Here is a 17,670-nt window from a genome sequence, read left to right on the forward strand (position 1 = left end):
TGTGAGAGGCATTGTGCTTGCCAGCCCTTCATCTGCACTGTCTCAGTTAGACATCATGAGAGCTTCGTAATGTTCTCTTCAACAGGTGAAAGACCTGAGTCAGAGGTTTTCCCAAGGTCCCACAGCTGAAAAGGGGTAGAAATGGAACCTGAAACTGAGTGCAAAGCCCATGTACTTTTCACTTTTCATCTGCCATGCTATACCTCTCCAGAATAGTCCCAGAGCCAGAAGCAGAGCAGAGTGACTGGAGGTCATTCAGTGGCCCACCAGTGTGGCAGGGCACATGAGCTGGCTGGGAGGTAGGATCCTAACCAGTCACTTACTCTGCCTACTAATTGGGAGAAACTTCTCCCTAGTCACTCTTCCAGAGTACCCGTGTAAGTCTTTTGTCCATCCTAAGTCTCAGAACAAAAAAAAAAGCAAGCCTTGCCCTTAGCTGATTAGCTCTTTTTCATTCATTTTTGCCACATATTTTTCATGATAATAAAATTGTGCTTCATAATAAAAAAGAGAGGTAGGGTTTTAATATTCTGTACTCCAAAACATCCACTACTAGCACTAAAAGAATAAATGAAGAAGAGCTATCAAAAGAAAATATGTTGTATGTTATATATATATATATCCTTTTGACATCATAATATGAAAACTTAGAAGTCAAGAACTTTTAAAATTTTGATTGGCATGAATAGGTGACCATTTTGTGCTAAATATATGAAAAAATGTTCAACATCTCTAGCAATTAGAGAAATGCAAGTCAAAACTACTCTAAGATTTCAACTTATTCCAGTCAGAATGGCAATTTTCAAGAATACAAGCAACAGTAAATGTTGATGAGGATGTGGGGGAAAAGGTACACTCATACATTGCTGGTGGGACTGAAAATTGGTCTAACCACTCTGGAAACAGTATGGAGATCCCTTAGAAAACTTGGGATGGAACCACCATTTGACCCAGCTATTCCACTCCTCAGTTTACATCCAAAGGACTTAAAATCAGCATACAGTGACACAGCTACATCAATATTTATAGCAGCTCAATTCACAATAGCTAAACTGTGGAACCAACCTAGATACCCTTCAATAGATGAATGGAAAAAAATCTGTAGTATATATACACAATGGAATGTTATTCAGCCTTAAAGAAGAATGAAATTCTGGAATTTGCAGGTAAATGAATGGAGTTGGAGAATATCATGCTAAGTGAGATAAGCCAATCCCCCCAAAAAAAGGTCAAATGTTTTCTCTGATAAGTGGATGCTAATTATAATGGGGGAGGGGGCAAGGGGAAAATGGAGGAACTTTGGATAGGGCAGAGGGGAGGGAGGGGGATGTGGGGGTTGGAAAGATGGTGGAATGATTGCATGAATAGTGTGACTGCATCATGTACAACCAGAGAAATGAAAAGTTGTGCTCCAAAAAATAAATAAATAAATACTCATTCACATAAATCTTAAAAAAAAAAAAAAAAAAGAAATTAGTTTTGAGTAAACAAAAGAAAGTCCTTACATTGTGACTTAGTATACATTCCCACACACCACGACATAGGATGTAAGTATCAGTGAATTCCAGAGTGCTTCTTGGAAAGTCTAACCTGGAGAGAACAAAGTGGCCTGTCCATCCTAAAGAAACCAGACTATGATAGTTTGAGAATATATGTTTCAGCATCTCCCCATCCTAGCCAAAGGGCACAAGCCTTCTCAATGAGGCAAGATTAAGACTCAAAGGGATCCAGATCTAGGGCAAAAGTCCAGGGGTGGGTCTCTAGAGTTAAATGGCCTACCTAGGTTTGAATCCTGGCTCCACCATTTACTCCTCTGTGAGCCTTGGGCAAATTACCTAACATGTTTTGATTTTCAAAATGAGACTAAAGGATGATATAGTATTTGCCATCATCCATGACTGTCCTGTGAAAAATTTATGCAAAGTCTGGGGCAAAGCAAGCATTCCTTAAATGCCCACTGCTATTATCCTATTATTCTGATTCACCCAATCAATTGCAGGGGGAAAAACTCTTGTAGGGTATGGGGGAGGTTGGACATTTCTCAAAGAGATTGCTCTTTTGCTTGGACTGGATCTGATTCCTTTTTTGGAGGTGGGGGGCTCAGAGATGCCTTTACCCTTACCCTGCAATAAAAGGTGATTACCAAATCCCTGGCTTTTAACAGAGGATATTAAACAAGAAGAATCTGCTTGATCAGTTGGTAACCTCAGAAAGCTTCAAAAACTCAGTTCTCTGGAGTTAAGGAGGTCAAAATTTAAGAAACCCCAGAAAATGCCCTTAAATCTTGAGTATTTACAGGATTATTTGTTACTCAAGATATGAATGCTGGGGATGATAGATATCAGAGTTTCCCATAAGGTCTAGTTTCTGAATTTCTACATAGGAAACTCAAGCCTCCAGGAAAAGGGAAGCAAAGATTAAGTCCCACCATCTGTTCAGTGTCTCACTGCCTTGGAAAACTGAGGAAGGTCTACTTCCAAACAGCTATCAAAATCCAGGTTTTGGATCAGAGAAACACAGGTTCAAGTCTTCTCCATGTGGCTTTAGACAACTTCTTTCACCTCTCTTAGTTTCCTTGTCAGAAAAATGGAGATAATAATGGTATTGAACTTATGGGGCATTTTGAAAAGATTAAAAGAACTAATATATAAAGCAGCCAGTACAGTGCCTATCATGAACATCAATAATTGTTAGTTCTATTTTCACTCCTTTCCTCTGATTTTGTGTTGAATTTATTGTTTGGCTATAAGACATCCTTAAGAAAATAGTCCAAAGTTCATAGTTCTGTAATGGGTACTTCCAAGATGACTTATCTCTAGAATGGTATTCCTATTTGTACCTTTGACCCAGAATGGCAATCTAGAGTTTTCCAACAAAAACCTAAGAATAAATGTCAGTACAGGGCATACTCTGGTCCTACAATGACTTGTGAAGGGCAAGCATTTTGAGTCGCAGGATGAACAGAGGCTGAACAGAGAATTAGCATGCTCTTTGAGGGGAGATCATCCAAATAATGTTGGAATCAGCATAAGACTAGAATGCAGCAGGGATCACCCTGAGTAGGTGTTTTTAAGGGCTTCAAGCTAACAGCAGAGCAAGAAAGAATTCTCACCTTGTGGCTTGAGGCAGGATTACCACCTTGTTTCTTGGGAGGCTCACTGTCAGTACAGTTCCTGATACTATCGCGTCATTATTGGCATTAGTGTAGTCAACTATATGTGACTGTCAACTTGACTACTTTTCTTTTCTATTGTTATTTCTATTTCATTCTCTCTTCATATTTATAAAAACACTTTGAAAATGTTGTCCTTTTTAGTCATGAGAAAGGAAAATTAGGAAAGGGGCTTCTCTTGGGGCCTGATTGTGAGAACCAGACATGTTGGGGCACAGAAATAGAGAGACACTCTCAAAAGGAAGGTAGACAGAGGAATTAAATAGGGTCCTTGGTATTCCTCTCTCTTCTTGCCTGTGGGGGTGTCTCCTTCTTCTCCAAGGTCTATGTTTTAGACACATATTCATTCAACAAGTGTTCATTTAGGGTCTCCCATGTGCTAGGATACAACTGTGAGGAAAACAGATAAGGTTCCTTTTCTAATGGAGATTTTGATCTAGTGGCATGCACAGAATAAACATACAATTGTTTACTATGATAAACTCCAAGAAAACTAGAAGTAGAAGTAGTGGTGCAAGTATGCAACACTCCAAGGGGGATCGGAGTCAGCAAGGACTTTCCTGAAAAAAAAAAAAAAAAAAACAGAAAACACAGAGTGAGCAAATTTAACAAGGGGAAATCAGAGCAGCAACTCAAACTAGTTGGCCCCCAGATGATATTCAGGATTGAGGCAAGTTGCATTTTTCCAATGTAGCCCCATGTTTTTCCTTTCAAAACCAATTCAAATACTATTCCCTTATGACCATCTCTTCTATTCATCTTCTTTTTGTCTTTCTTTAAATAATGGGAATCTACTTATTTTGTGTTGCTTATATAGAGTGCACACTGCTAGAGTAAAATACTGGGATTTGGATCATCCAAGTGACCAACTCTTTATTTGTGACCCACATGAGCTTATAACATAGCCACAATCTGGTTTGTTGGACTTGACTGTGGTCAACTTGAACTTCCCCAAGATGCACATTCTCAAGGCTTCAGGTTGTTGTACAAAATCTGTAGTTTACATTTTGTACAATGCATAAGTTTTTATTTCTTCTAAAAAAGTATTCAACAAAGTCAATTTGAAGGAACCAATGGCCCCAAACACAATATTTTAAAAGTATTTGCTGCAGGTTTGGACAAGACCCATAGCCTCAGAGAATCTTGAACATTTGAGATTTGAGAGCTTCTTTCATGACTCTGACCTGTGACCACAGTTATGCATTAAAAGGGAAGGCACCTGAACAGAGGCATTTTGGGGTGCTTCTTGGAAAATTATCAGCATTGTTCAGCTTATTATAGTCAATTTGATTGAATTAAAGTTTATTGAGCACATTACTCTATGTAAGAATGGGGATAAGAACACTTATAAAGAACTATACTAATAATTATGATAATAACAATAATAGCAACTATCATTTTTTTTGAAGACTCACTATGTACCACTGTTCCTAACACTTGACATGTATTATCTCATTTAATAACCATAGCAAAACTAGGAAGTTGTATTAATATTCTACTAAAGAGAATGATGCTTGGCAAGCTTAAGAAACTTGCCCATGGTACACACATAGTAAGGTAAAGCTTCACTTATTAGACCATGATTTGGATGCAGGGCCTAAAACTTCATTATATTGTCTTATTTTTAAATTGACAAGTCAGTTTTCAGATTAAGAAATTGTAACTCAGAGGTTAAATGGCTTGCCTGAGGTTATACAGACATTTTAGAGTCCTGCATATTTTCCCTGAAGATAGTAATAATATCTATGACTTGATGAGAATTTCTTATGTCTGACATGTTACCTTAAAATATCGTAACTCAGAGATGCTCAACTTTGTCTAATGTTAGAATAATCTGGAATTAAAAACAAAACAAAAAAATACTCATGCCCCACCAGACTCACTGAATCCAGATCTTACAGAATAGGATGTAGGAATAGAATACCATTTAAGTTTCCCAGGTGATCCTGAAACACAGAGAAGGTGGAAAATCCCTGCCTTGATTATACAGTATTATCTCAGGAGGGAACACTGAGACTCAGGGAAGTAAAAATAGTAGAAAAATCACTGATGGGTACCAGGGGTTAGGGGTAATAGGGAGGGTGAATAGGGACAACACAAAGAATTTTCAGGGCAGTTATCATACTCCGTATGATACTGTCATGGTGGACACATGTCATTACACATTTGTCTAAACCTATAGAATATTCAACACTGAGAGTGAACATTAATGTAAGCTATGGACTACCAGTGATAATGTTGTGTTCATGTAGGTTCATCAGTTATAACCAATGTACCACTTTTATGGGGATATTGGTAATGGGTAAGCTACATGTGTGGGGAGTAAGGGGCATATGGGAAATCTCTGTGTCTTCCTCTTAATTTCATGTTCAGCCTAAAACTACTCTAAAAAAAAACAAAGTCTTCAAAAAATATAAAAAGGAGAGACTTGAAAAGTCAAATCAAACATCACAGGAAAAAAGGCAAAATCATGAAAAAAATGTGATCAATCATTAGCAGAGAAGTTGAAAAGACACGCTCCAATGGCTTTAAAAATTCACAGAACCCAGGTCTCCTTAAAATAGTTTCACAAAGTACATGGAGAATTCCATGCAGTAATGTGAAACATAAGTCCCACTGCTGCCACCGAACATGCTTCAGCTGGCTAAGCCAAAGGAGCTTGACACGAACCCAAGGCTCTGCAGAACTCAACAGGAGAGCTTAATGGAGACACAGACACAGCTGAAAAGCTGCCCCAGATGTGTACATTTTCTGCTCCATTAAAATGAGTTGGATGAGAGGCAAAGTACATTTGGCACACAGAAAGAGGGAGCCAGGGGAGGGGTGGAGGACAGGCAGCCTCATCATAGGCTTCTTCTCCCCATGATTGCCTCCCCTCCAGTCTTTCCCCACACTGCCTAGGGCAAGCTGACTAAAATGAAAAAATGACCACAGGCTTTCCAGGGCTCCCTAGAGCCAAACTCCTTTGCCATAAGTCTTAATTTTCTTGACTCTGTCAGGGGGTTAATAACCTTCTCTTCAAGGATTTGGCATGAAATTTTGACTGTATAGACAGTATCTAGCATGCATGGTTATAGTAAGCTTTGGAGGACAAGTAGATATTCCAATGATCATGAACCCAGGACATACAAGGATAGGTGAAAGAAGTGAAGATGTGTGTTCTGAACACAGACAAGATCCAGGAAAGACAGGATCTGAAGGGCTGACACAGACTCTGGTAAACCTACAACTACAAAGTGAAATATTCAATGCAAGGAAGGATCTTTCTAACAGCTAGTAATGTCAGAAAGTTAAGGGATGGCCGTAAACTTCCTGACATTAGAACTGCACAAAAGGTATCTGAATGACCATTTGGCAAGAATGTTGAAGAGGGAATTCAACCATGATTTGGTTGAAATTGATGATTTAAATTGCCTCTTTAAGTCAGGAATTTGTAGTTTTGAACTATCTTTTCTTGCCAATGGATGAATCACAAACATCTTGAGTTTCTGGGATGTATAAAGTCCAGGGCTCTGGTCTCTGGTCAAGGCGGAGGTACTGTGACTCAGTTTTCACTGGGGGGAGGAGGCACAGTTTGGCACAGGGTGGATTCTCCATGTGGCTGTGTCAGTAGATTGAATGTGTGAGTCACACAGGAAGCAGAAACTGGATGTCTTTCTGTTGTCCATGGGTGGTGTCTCTGAGCATCCTGAGTCTGCCATTGGTTTTCCAGAATCCATTCTGTAAACCTACATGCAAAATGCATTTCAGTCCATGTTGACATCCATTTTCATTGTTATTCTTTTCTTCTTTTGAGGTTCTTGGAAAATTAAACTATTGTCTTATGATAATGATTTATATTGACTTGGGTAGGGAATTTGTTTGAACCTGAGGGTGCAGTGATATTTAATATGTTCATGAATATGTCTGTCAGGAGTGGAATCAGTGTTTAGGCCCTGGGTCACTAGAGATGGGAAAGACAGAGTTGGGATTCAGCTCCAACTCTGAAAAGGAGGAGCAGGCTTTTAAGAAAAACCCTGGAAGAGGTTTGTTATCCATGCTCTCTCTGTGTCTCTTTTAATAAATTTGTTCTATGAGCATTTGCTCACCAACCCTGTGCTAGGTATCTGAGATGCTGAAGTTGCTAGCATTTGCCCTCAAAGAGCTCTCATCATAGAGAAGGAATAAAAGTTTCTGGGATAAAATAGTACAAAGAGATCTGCCTGAAAACTGGTTATTCATATAGAAAAGAATGAAAGTAGATCCCTGCCTCTCACGCTGCACAAAAGGCAACTCAAAGTGGATCAAAGACCTTGGGATTAGACCAGAAACTATGCAACTGATAGAAGAAAATGTAGTGTCAACACTACAACATATGGATACAGGCAACAACTCCTTCAGTAGGACTCCTAAAAATCAGGAAATAATACTAGGAGTTAATAAATGGGATGGCATCAAGTTAAAAAGCTTCTGAACAGCAAAGGAAACAAGAAAATAAAGAAAGAACCTACAGAATGGGAGAAAAGCTTTCCTACCTGTTCTTCCAACAGAGGGTTATTATCCATGGTATATAAAAATTTTAAAAACTTTTGTCCAAAAATAAGAATAACACAGTTAATAAATGGGCAAATGAACTAAACAGACACTACTCAAAAGAATAAATAAAAACAGTCAACAAATATATGCAAAATGCTCCATATCTTTAGCAATTAGGGAAATCAAATAAAAATCACCCTGAGATTTTATGTCACTCCAGTTAGAACGACAGCCATCAAGAATATCAACAATAATAAATGCTAGAGGAGGTATGGATTTACACTGTTGGTGGGATTGTAAATTAGTACAACAACCATGGAAATCAATATGGAGGTTACTCAAAAAGCTGTATCACTCCTTGGTATTTATCCTAAAGAATTAAAGTCATCATACTATAGTAATACATGAATACGCATGTTTACAGCAGCGCGATTCACAATAGCCAAACTATGGAATCAGCCTAGGTGTTTGTCACTGGATGAATGGATAAAGAAAATAAGGTATATATACACAATGGAGTTTTACTCAGTCATAAAGAAGACTGAAATTATGTCATTTTCAGGAAAATGGCTAGAACTACAGAGCATTATATTAAGCAAGAAAGTTAAGAGAGATGTTCTCATATGTAGAAATTAAAGAGAATAAAAGGAAATAAAAGGGCGGAGGGAGTCTCATGAAAATAGAAGGGAGACCAGCAAAAATGAAGGAGATGGAGGGGAGGGAGGAGGGGAAGGTGAGATACTAGGAACAAAACTGACCAAATTCTATTGTTATATTATGTGCATGTAAAAATGTTAACAACAGATCCTATTATGACCTCTAATTTTAATGCACCAGTGAAAGAAAATCTGGAGGGAAAAAGAAAGGAAGGAGAGAAAGAAAAGAAAAGAAAGAAAGAAAGAGAGAGAGAGAGAGAAAGAAAGAAAGAAAGAAAGAAAGAAAGAAAGAAAGAAAGAAAGAAAGAAAGCCAGCCTGTGTTTGAGTAGTGTGGATAGAATGGTTAGGGAAAGTTTCACAAAAGAGATGACATTTGAGCTGGTCTCCAAAGTAAGTTGAGGTCGTCACACATTCTGTGAGGAAAAACTTCCCCAGAATGAGGACAGAGCAAGCACAAGGGCTAGGGACCTGCTTAAACATGCTGTCTTGGGAAATGTCAAATAGTTCATAGTATACTGTGGAATGTACTGTGTCCAGAAAGGTGATGAGAGATGATACTGGTAACATGTTTTGGAGTGATCCTCATTTAGATGCAAGAGGTTGACCCAGGTGTACCTGAAATCATTTTGCAAACATGGTCTGGAGCTTCATGGACTTTTCATTCAACACAGCTGATTCTGCCTGATCCATCTTATGAATTATCAGAAATCTTACTACACGTTACATTCCCTTGACCACCATAGGAGTGAATTCTTAAAATAAAAACTTACCTGAGATCAGTCAAAAGAAATCATAATCAGGAAGGTAAATCTGCTGGAACAACTCAAGAGTAGCTCCTCTCTTTTCTACAAGTGTGTGGGGTAAGATGATCAATATCTGCATCAGAACAACTTGAAGTCATGTCTGGTTGGCACTGCATATATACCAGTGGGTTGGTTTAAGGGAACTTGATCTGACTTAGACATTTGGATCTAGGAGCTATGTGTTGCTAGAGCTTACCTGCATAAAGTACTCCCCAGATCACAGTGAAATAGTTTGGGGGCTTTAGTTTATCTTCAGTACTGTAGCTGATCTAAAATTTGAGCATAGTCCTTTAATTTTATATTGTTTAGTATTTTTATTATAAAGTAATGCCTTGTGGAAAAAATAGTAACATGAATATAAGTACAAACACTGTGACAAAATTAATATAAGAGTACAAGGGAAAACAAAATCACCCACCAATACAAGAAACTTGGAGAATTGATGGCATTTTGGTGCACTTTATATTTTGTTACATGTTAAGTTCATTAAAATGGTTTTTAATATAATATTTGAGTCTGCTACCTCTGTTAAACATTCCTCTATAACAATAGTTTTCTTACTATAACCTCGTTACTAGTTATATTTTCTTAATATTCCCAGACTAGATTGTAAAGGTTGTAAGGAGGGGGAAGGTGTGTTATGCAGACAGAAACGTAATTTTGGCACAGGAATCCAACTGAGACTCAAGTTCTGATATACTAACATTACAAAGTCCAGGAATCCAGGTGTTTGTCCTTTCTTTTCATCTCTTTAGCCCAGAATCTGGCATGTAGTGTCTACCTAATGAATACTGATTGCTTGAATAAAAGAATGAATGAGATGGGCCACTTAGTGCGACCTGCCTCAGAATAAAAAATAAAAAAGGGCTGGGAATGTGTATTTTTACTTATTCTTCTTCACTCAAGATTCATTGAGACCCTCTCTGGACCAGGCAATGTGGATCTAAGTAGCAATATTCTTTACAAAGTCCACCTCTCAGACGCTACAAGTGCAGAGACCAGTTAGCTTCCTTCTGCTGACACACTCTTGTCTGGGGGAAACCAAGTTCCTCCAGACTTTCTTCTGACTATTAAATTAGGGATAGAGCTAAAACTCTTATTCCATGGAATAGTGGAGTACTGTTCCTGATCTCCTGAAAGTGATCCAGAAATGCCTAGTCTGTACCAAAGGCCTCCAGAGCCTTCCACTCCCTGTTTCAGTTCAACTGGTCCTTTCTCGGGGCAGGAATGCTGTGGAGGGGTATCTAAGTTGCAAAAGACCTTAGGTAAGAGGGGTGCCACTGCTCCCTTAGGATGAGGGCAACCTTTCACAAGCCCTCCACCACCCAGCCAGCTGGTCCAACTGGAAAACCCAGATAAGTTTTAGTTCTGGCCAAAACTGGTTTGGCAGCCCCAAAGTATGTTTCTGGATGATTGACCCTCCCCACAGCAGGTGCTGGCAGTTTTGCCAAAGGGGGATAAAAAAGAAGAAAGAAAAGTAAAGGGAGAGGGAGGCAGGGTGTTGTGGGTTGTGGACTAAAGAATCTGAGGAGGGTGGCTAAATTTGAAACACTCCAAACTTCTGCTCGCTTGCAAGAAGTGCAAGTTTACACTTTGGGATTGCCCCCACGCACTCTCGCTGCATTCATTTTCTCACACTCTCCACTCCTTTGTAAGGCAGTCTTGTTGCAAGCAATTTGTTTTGCAGAGAGATCATTGAGGCTATATAATGCTATAGAATTCTAGCCTAGCGCGCGACTTTTAGTCAATGCTCTTTTTTTTTTTTTTCTTTTCTTCCTGAAATGCTATTGTTGTTGTTATTATTATTGCAATTGCATCTCTCGCCTCTTTCCCTTCCCTACCCGAATCGCGCTCCGGCTGTGATTGCTCGGGTCTGACTTTGCAAGTGGCGGTGCGCTTCCAAACCCCCCTCATCCGCCCCTCGCCCCTCTCTCCCCCCTCCCTCCCTTTTCCGCGCCCAGGCGAAAGCAGCCGATTGGCAGAGCGGTGCTTTCAGGAACAATAACAGTGGGGGGAGACCCGGGAGCCGCCCCCGCCCCCCGGCCCGGCCGCGCGGCCCGAGCCCCCCGCCGCGTCCCCACCTCTGCGCCCGCCCAGCGGGCTGACCAGCCAGACCGGGGCCCGCCCCCGGCGCCCACCATGTACGCCTTTGTGCGGTTCCTGGAGGACAACGTCTGCTACGCGCTGCCCGTGTCGTGCGTGCGCGACTTCAGCCCCCGCTCCCGACTGGATTTTGACAACCAGAAGGTGTACGCGGTGTACCGCGGCCCGGAGGAGCTGGGCACCGGGCCTGAGAGTCCCCCGCGCGCCCCCCGCGACTGGGGCGCGCTGTTGCTCCACAAGGCCCAGATCCTGGCGCTGGCAGGTGAGCGAGCGGGCCGGGAGGGACGGTGGGACCCGGGCGGGGACCGGGACGTGGAGAGGCCGATCGCTGGGCAGGGGGGCCCAGAGAGTCAGTGCTTGCTACTGTCTCCTCCTCCCACCCCAGGTCTTCTCCTTAAGGGATGGGGTGTCTCTAAGGGACCAGACCAGTTAAAAAGACCAGAGGGTCCCCTTTGTCTTCCTGCTTCCCTGACACTCCCGCGCTGTCAGTCTGCCTTCATCTTTTCATCTGTCTGTCCTCTTTCTGATTCTTTGTATTCTCCCTGCTCCTTCACTTTCCATTTCTCTCTCTGCCAGTTTGTACCAGCACTCCTCTCACCTTCTATCAACCTCTCAGTTCCTTCCCTCTCTGCTCCCTTCTGTCTCAAGTTTCTCAATCTGTCTCTCTCTCCCTTTAAGGCCCTTAGAGGAGTGAGGAGCAAGGCACATATTGTTAGATCTCTAGGTGGGAGTCCCTCCTCACCAAAGGAATCTGTGGCATCCCTGTCCCGTCTGGGCCACCATTGGACAGGATGAGGAGGCCTTGAACCTCAGTAGAACCTCAGTGCACTGGGCACCACTCTCCTCCCCTTCTTTGGCCAGGTAGCAGAGGTAAGGAGGAAGAGGCTCTAAGGCATCCCTGTTTCTACACCCCTCTCTGAAATCACCCAGAAGGCTTCCTGAGTGAGAGCTAGGGGCCCTGAAAGGGCTCCTAGGTCAGGTTACCACAGCTCCTCCCCTCCCTGCTCATCCAGGGCTTGAGACATAGGCAAGACAGTTGGTCTCATCCTAATTTAACAGAGGAGGATACTGAGGTTCAGTTGGTGATAGGACAAGATCAGCCCTTCTGCCTCCTATGCTGTGCTGAGGCACCTTTTCCTTTGTAAAGAGAAGACAGCTGGCCCTCTTTTCAGGCTAGTTCTAGGAGGCATAAATGTAGACTTGTGGGCAACAGGAAACTATCACTTCCTTTTGGGTAGCAACCTTTTAGCTGCTGCTGGTTAAGAAGAATGTGCCTTACTTAGAGTGGGCACACACAGTCACCCACCCTGCCTCCCACTTAGAAGAGAATGCCAAGGGTTAGGAACCGAAGGGAAGACATTGTCAATGTTTGTAATTTGTAGACCTTTTCTGTTTTTTCCAGTTTCCTTTGCTTCCTCTCATCTAACCTAAAAGATGAACCTCACATGTATCATAGTGACTTGCCCAGGATCCTGTGGCAAGTTAGTGTAGTAGAGCTCAGCCTCATGACTGTCCTGTCCACCACCTCATGTTGCCTCTGCAAAGAAGTTTTGAGGGAGTGGAGGAGAGGAACAAGAATTGCAAACTGATCAACAACACCTCTTGGGTCTCTTTTTGACAAGCTGTAATCTTTCCACCTACCTTGCAGGCCCTGGGGCACAGGACTATAGACCCACCTACCACCAGACACCCGGGGCCAGAAACACTGAATGAGTGGAAGTAGGGTTTAGAAAAGTGAACCCTTTGTAGCTGATTAAGTTTTATTTTGCTGTCTTGTTTGTTATTAATTACCAAGGGAAGGGATTAGAAATTTATTCCCCAAGAGTATAGGCCTGAAGAAATTATAACTAGATTATAAACTTAGCTTCCCTTTTGCTAGAAGAAAAGAAAGCATGCTTCTTGATGATTGTGTCATACTCCTGGATCTGGAAGTGCCCTAAGACAGTGGAAGGAATGTGGCAGAGGAAGTAAGCAGTAAGGGGCTTAGTGTGTAAAGGCTGGCTTCATTTATTCATTCAGCAAACAGGTATACATTATGCATGGCTCTCCAGGCTCTGCGGACAGTCCTGTTAGGTGCATGGCAGCCTGCACCATCTCTGATTTTTGGGTTATTAAAAAGAAAAAAATAAGAAGTCTGGGCAACATCTAGAAAGTAGCAGAACATATGCAGAGAAGTGCAGCACCCATTTGAGCAAAGTAAAATAGAGAGCTTCCCACCACCTCTGGATTTTTTTCTTGAGAGAAGGAAAAAGAAAGAAAGAAAGAAAGAAAGAAAGAAAGAAAGAACAATGTAATGTTGACTAGACCACATTTGGAATTCCAATTAGCTGGTTAATTTTTAAATTGGAACTGCTATCCTGGGTCCTGATTGGAAGGGCCAGGGTGAGTTTGCAAATTTATTTCTCCTGGAATAACTCTCCTGTGTGCCTTAGAACCCCATCTTGACTTAAACTGGGTGACTCTGAGAATTACTTGCAACTTCATCTTAGAGAACTCATCTGGCATCTCCTGGATGTAAATACAGTTGTTCTATGACACCAAGTTTTAGGAGGTGATTTCTCAAGGGTAAGGCAGAGGTGGCTTTATGTTCATAGATTACTATTAATTAATCCCTCTCTGGCACCAGTAGCATGACTTCAGAAGTAGCAGCAGGGCCACTTTATAACTTTCAAATGCAAAGTGTCTTACTTAGTATTTGCCCAGGTCAACCCAGAACTCTCTTGAAGTGTACCTTTTTTTATTCCCAAGAAGTATTAAAGGCCAAATGCTTTGGGGCTTTGAACTTTACTGCCCATGGTGGCTTACACTATGGCTTCAGTTGTGTTAAACCCTAGTGTATGACTCTCTTCTCACTAAATTACAATTCTAGTACAAGGAAATATAAAGTCCCACCTTTACTGATAGTCTTGCTATATGTTTCTATCTCTGTTAGTCCTCTGGAAGGATAGATATTGTTATGATTATTATTTCCATTTTATAGATTAAGACACTAAGACTCAGATTTGCCAGGTACACAGCTAATAAATGGCAGCCAGAAAGGAGCATGGATCCTCCAGTGCCAGACCTCTGTTTGGCAATCTCCTTGGTAAAATAGCTAATGTTCCCATCAGCCACACAGCATGGCTTGGAATGAGTGGAAGGAAAGAAAATGCTATCCACGAAGCTTACATGGCTCAAGACCAGTTTTCAAATCAGAGGACAATGTTTGTTTCTGAGTTTTCAAGCCCACTGTTCTCTCTCTTCCTGTATGACTAGTCTTCCTTCTACATATGCCTCCTTTCCCTGCCCTTCAGTTGTCATTTGCTTGAGGAAATCCTCTCAAAGGAACTCCTATTCCCAGTGGAGGGACACATAGCTTAAGGCTGGACCCATCTTTGAACTGTGATATCTCACACTCATTCATTTGCCAAGCAGGTTGTGAAAGTGAGAACCACCCATTTGGAGAGCTCACCGTTATCTATCTGCAATCCAGCCTATTCATGGTATTGACATTTGTGGGGTTTAGGGGCCAAACCTGGTTCCTCTAGCTTAGTCTTAACATTCTGTATTATTCTCTTTGTACACCTATATTATCATTGTTGCTTGAGTTCAATAAATTCTCTTTGTGGTCAGGTGTCCCTTTCTACTTCCTATAGGCCAGGCCCAGTGTTTAATAAGTGATACACCAAGGCACTGAGCCCAAGGCACTGGGATTGAAAATGATGGCATGACCCAAGGAGGACAAGGGTGAAATTTTCAGATCCAGTTATGTAGTGTTTTGGGGGTTGGGGGCACTCAAATGGGCACTGTCTTCAGTGGGGTATGTTGTTTGGAGACCCCAACATAAGCACTAACAGGGGTAAAAGCCTGGCAGTGGGGAAGCAAAGGGAAGGAGGCAGTTCTAGGTGGGTTGGTAATTTGTCTTTTAAGTTTTTCTTTTCCAGTTCCACTAGCACTGCCTGCATTCAGGCCTTTGCCTCAGCTCCTGCTCATCTAAACCAAATTGATCACCCTCTTTCCAATCCATTTTTCAAGTTGCTTAATTGACAACACTCTTTAGAACCTCCTATAGCTCCCTATTTCCTGCTGATTAATGTTTCCATTTCTTTTGCCTGACATTCAGAGCCCTATAGACTATTCCCAAACCCAGCCCCACCTTAGTTCTCCAGCCTCACCTACCCTTCCCTCTTGCCCTAGAACTGTGGCATTTCTTGCTATTCTGTGAACACATCCTCATGCACTCCTTTGAACCAGCCAGAATGGATGAATCATTGTCTGATATGGGGCCTCTGCCTAAGTGGAGCTCTGGAGCTCACCTTCTAGTGGGGTCCAGTCCACTGAGTGCTGTGAGAGAGGAGCACCCTGCCTCAAGTGAGGGCAGAACTCTCTTTCTATTTTGTTGGTTGCATATGGATATATGGATCATAGCAGCTTATGACTGTGCTGCCCACCATGTGCCTCTCCTCCTGCCAGACAATGAACCCCTCCAGGACAGGGGCCTGACTTCCTTATCTCTGCATTGCAGAACCCAACCCGACACATAGTCCACACTGGTTGGGCTATGTTGAACTCCTCCTGCACTTTAGGAAGACAGGTGCATTTTTATGTTTAGGGAGAGGAAATAGAGGGGACAGGAACCTCTGAAGCAGCAACTTGTTTTTCAGAACAGAAACCTGCAACGGGATTTTGAGGTTTCATTCAACTTTGTTCATCTGGAAAAAGTCAACATTCTTTATCACTCCCTTGACTAGAAGAAACCCCACACTCGGGAGAAATAGCTTCCAAAGCCACGTTCTTCTTGCTTTGGTAATTTTAGCTCATTCAGGGCTCAGGTCCCAGCTTGGCATTGTCAGTCCAAATAGATTACTTGCTCCAGAAATGCTTTGGAACTTCTACAAAGTTAGCAGCTAAGCAGGGGACTAGCCGATTTCATATGCAAAGATTGTTGCATGTCATCAGTGGGAGACTGCCAACCAAAGGATTTATTTTTTTAAAAAAGCAAGTGAAAACTTTTAATTTGGGTTTTGACATGTTCTGCTGATATACATTGGAGCAAAGATTGGAACTTGCCTGCTGTCATCTGTTGCAGATTCTACTGGAATGTTAACTATTGAAGGTTGAGTCTGATGTGATTTTTTAGTACTCAAGAACCACATATTTGTTACAACTAAATAAAATGTGCTACGGAGTGCTTCAGAGTTCTGGCTTACAGACTGAAAGAAAAATTTGTCCCAGGCAAGTTGAGGTTTTGTATGATATCTTGTTATTCAAGAGCATACAACTTTTATATTTAAAAACCACACCAAAAAAGTGGAATTTAAATTGAGGTCTTTGGCTCTAAGACCTTCTTTCCACTAAGCCTACCTGCTTATTTTTATCAGAGACAGGAGATGGGTGTACTCTTGTTACCAGAAAATCATATATAACCCAAAGAGATTTTCTTTGGCTCTTTTAAGTTCTCTAAGTATTGAGTTTTACTAGGTAGTCAGTTGTACACTGAAGGGAAATGCTGGAGGAGAAGCGTGTATCATTCTTTGCCTGCCAAGTATATATTAAGTACCCACCAGCTTCCAGGATCCGTGTACACACTGTCTACGTCCTTGTGAGATAGAGCTTCTCATTTTCCCCATAAAAGGGCTGTTCAGACAACTGTTTGGTGAATGCTATAGGTGTCAGGTGGTGGGCTAAGTATTTCCACATAGACTGAGCTTGTGGAGTACTGTGAGTCTGTTCCAACAAAAAGTTTGAGACCCAGGCTATGGTTGTGATAGATCTGGAATATTTTAGGAAAGCAACCTCCATGGCACCTGCTAACCTACTGGTTACAGTGGTATGTGTGATAAGGAAGGGGTGAAGAGTAGCTGGTTGGAACTGCAGGTGATATGTTTAGTTTTGAACCTGTTGAATCTTAGGGGACACTGAACATTGAGATGGGTATGCCAGAAGACCAAGTGGGTGTGTGGCCTGAGGTTCGGAAGAAAACTTCAGACTGAAGATCTCAATTTGGAAGTCATTAGCCATGGGAGGAGTGATGTCACAGAGGGAGAGGGGCAGAGGGAAAGAAATGTGCAGGCCAGAACTCTTCACAACACCAGCTTTTAAGGGCACAGTTGAGGAGAAGAGCCCATAAAAGGTGACTGGGAAGGAGCAGCCACAGATACACTGAGAATCAAGGGATAACCAGGAGCCATGGGTGTCCTGGAAGCTAAATGAGGAGAGAGGTCTTTGGATCCCAGATCTAGGTTGGTTTGTACTTCTTTTAACTGCACAGCCACTGCCTTTTCCTCTGAGTTTATCATTGGTAAGGCATAGGATAGGATTATTAAACATACAAACAGAAGAAAAGATTTGCTTGGAATATTTTGGTAGTTTTCCATATCTGAGTTTTATACCATGGAGGAAGGATCAGACTTGTTCTTTGGATCCAAAAAATAAAGGTAG

The 17,670-nt window shown here is 41.8% G+C and overlaps 1 protein-coding gene across 4 annotated transcripts in view; it reads left to right on the forward strand.

Annotated features, from left to right (window-relative positions):
* The window catches only part of LOC124985227 (BEN domain-containing protein 5), a 1,510,890-nt gene that overhangs the window by 1,259,760 nt on the left and 233,460 nt on the right, over positions 1-17,670 (forward strand). Inside the window, exon 1 of one of the 4 annotated variants that reach the window (XM_047553813.1) lies at positions 11,054-11,512. The exons of the other annotated variants lie outside the window; for them this stretch is intronic. Coding sequence (XP_047409769.1) covers positions 11,287-11,512 — 226 coding nt within the window. The 5' untranslated portion in view covers positions 11,054-11,286. Of the gene's footprint in view, positions 1-11,053; positions 11,513-17,670 lie in introns of those variants that run through there. 4 annotated transcript variants of the gene reach the window in all.

This window comes from Sciurus carolinensis, chromosome 1 (assembly GCF_902686445.1).
Source record: "Sciurus carolinensis chromosome 1, mSciCar1.2, whole genome shotgun sequence".
In the NCBI taxonomy this organism is placed as follows: domain Eukaryota; kingdom Metazoa; phylum Chordata; class Mammalia; order Rodentia; family Sciuridae; genus Sciurus; species Sciurus carolinensis.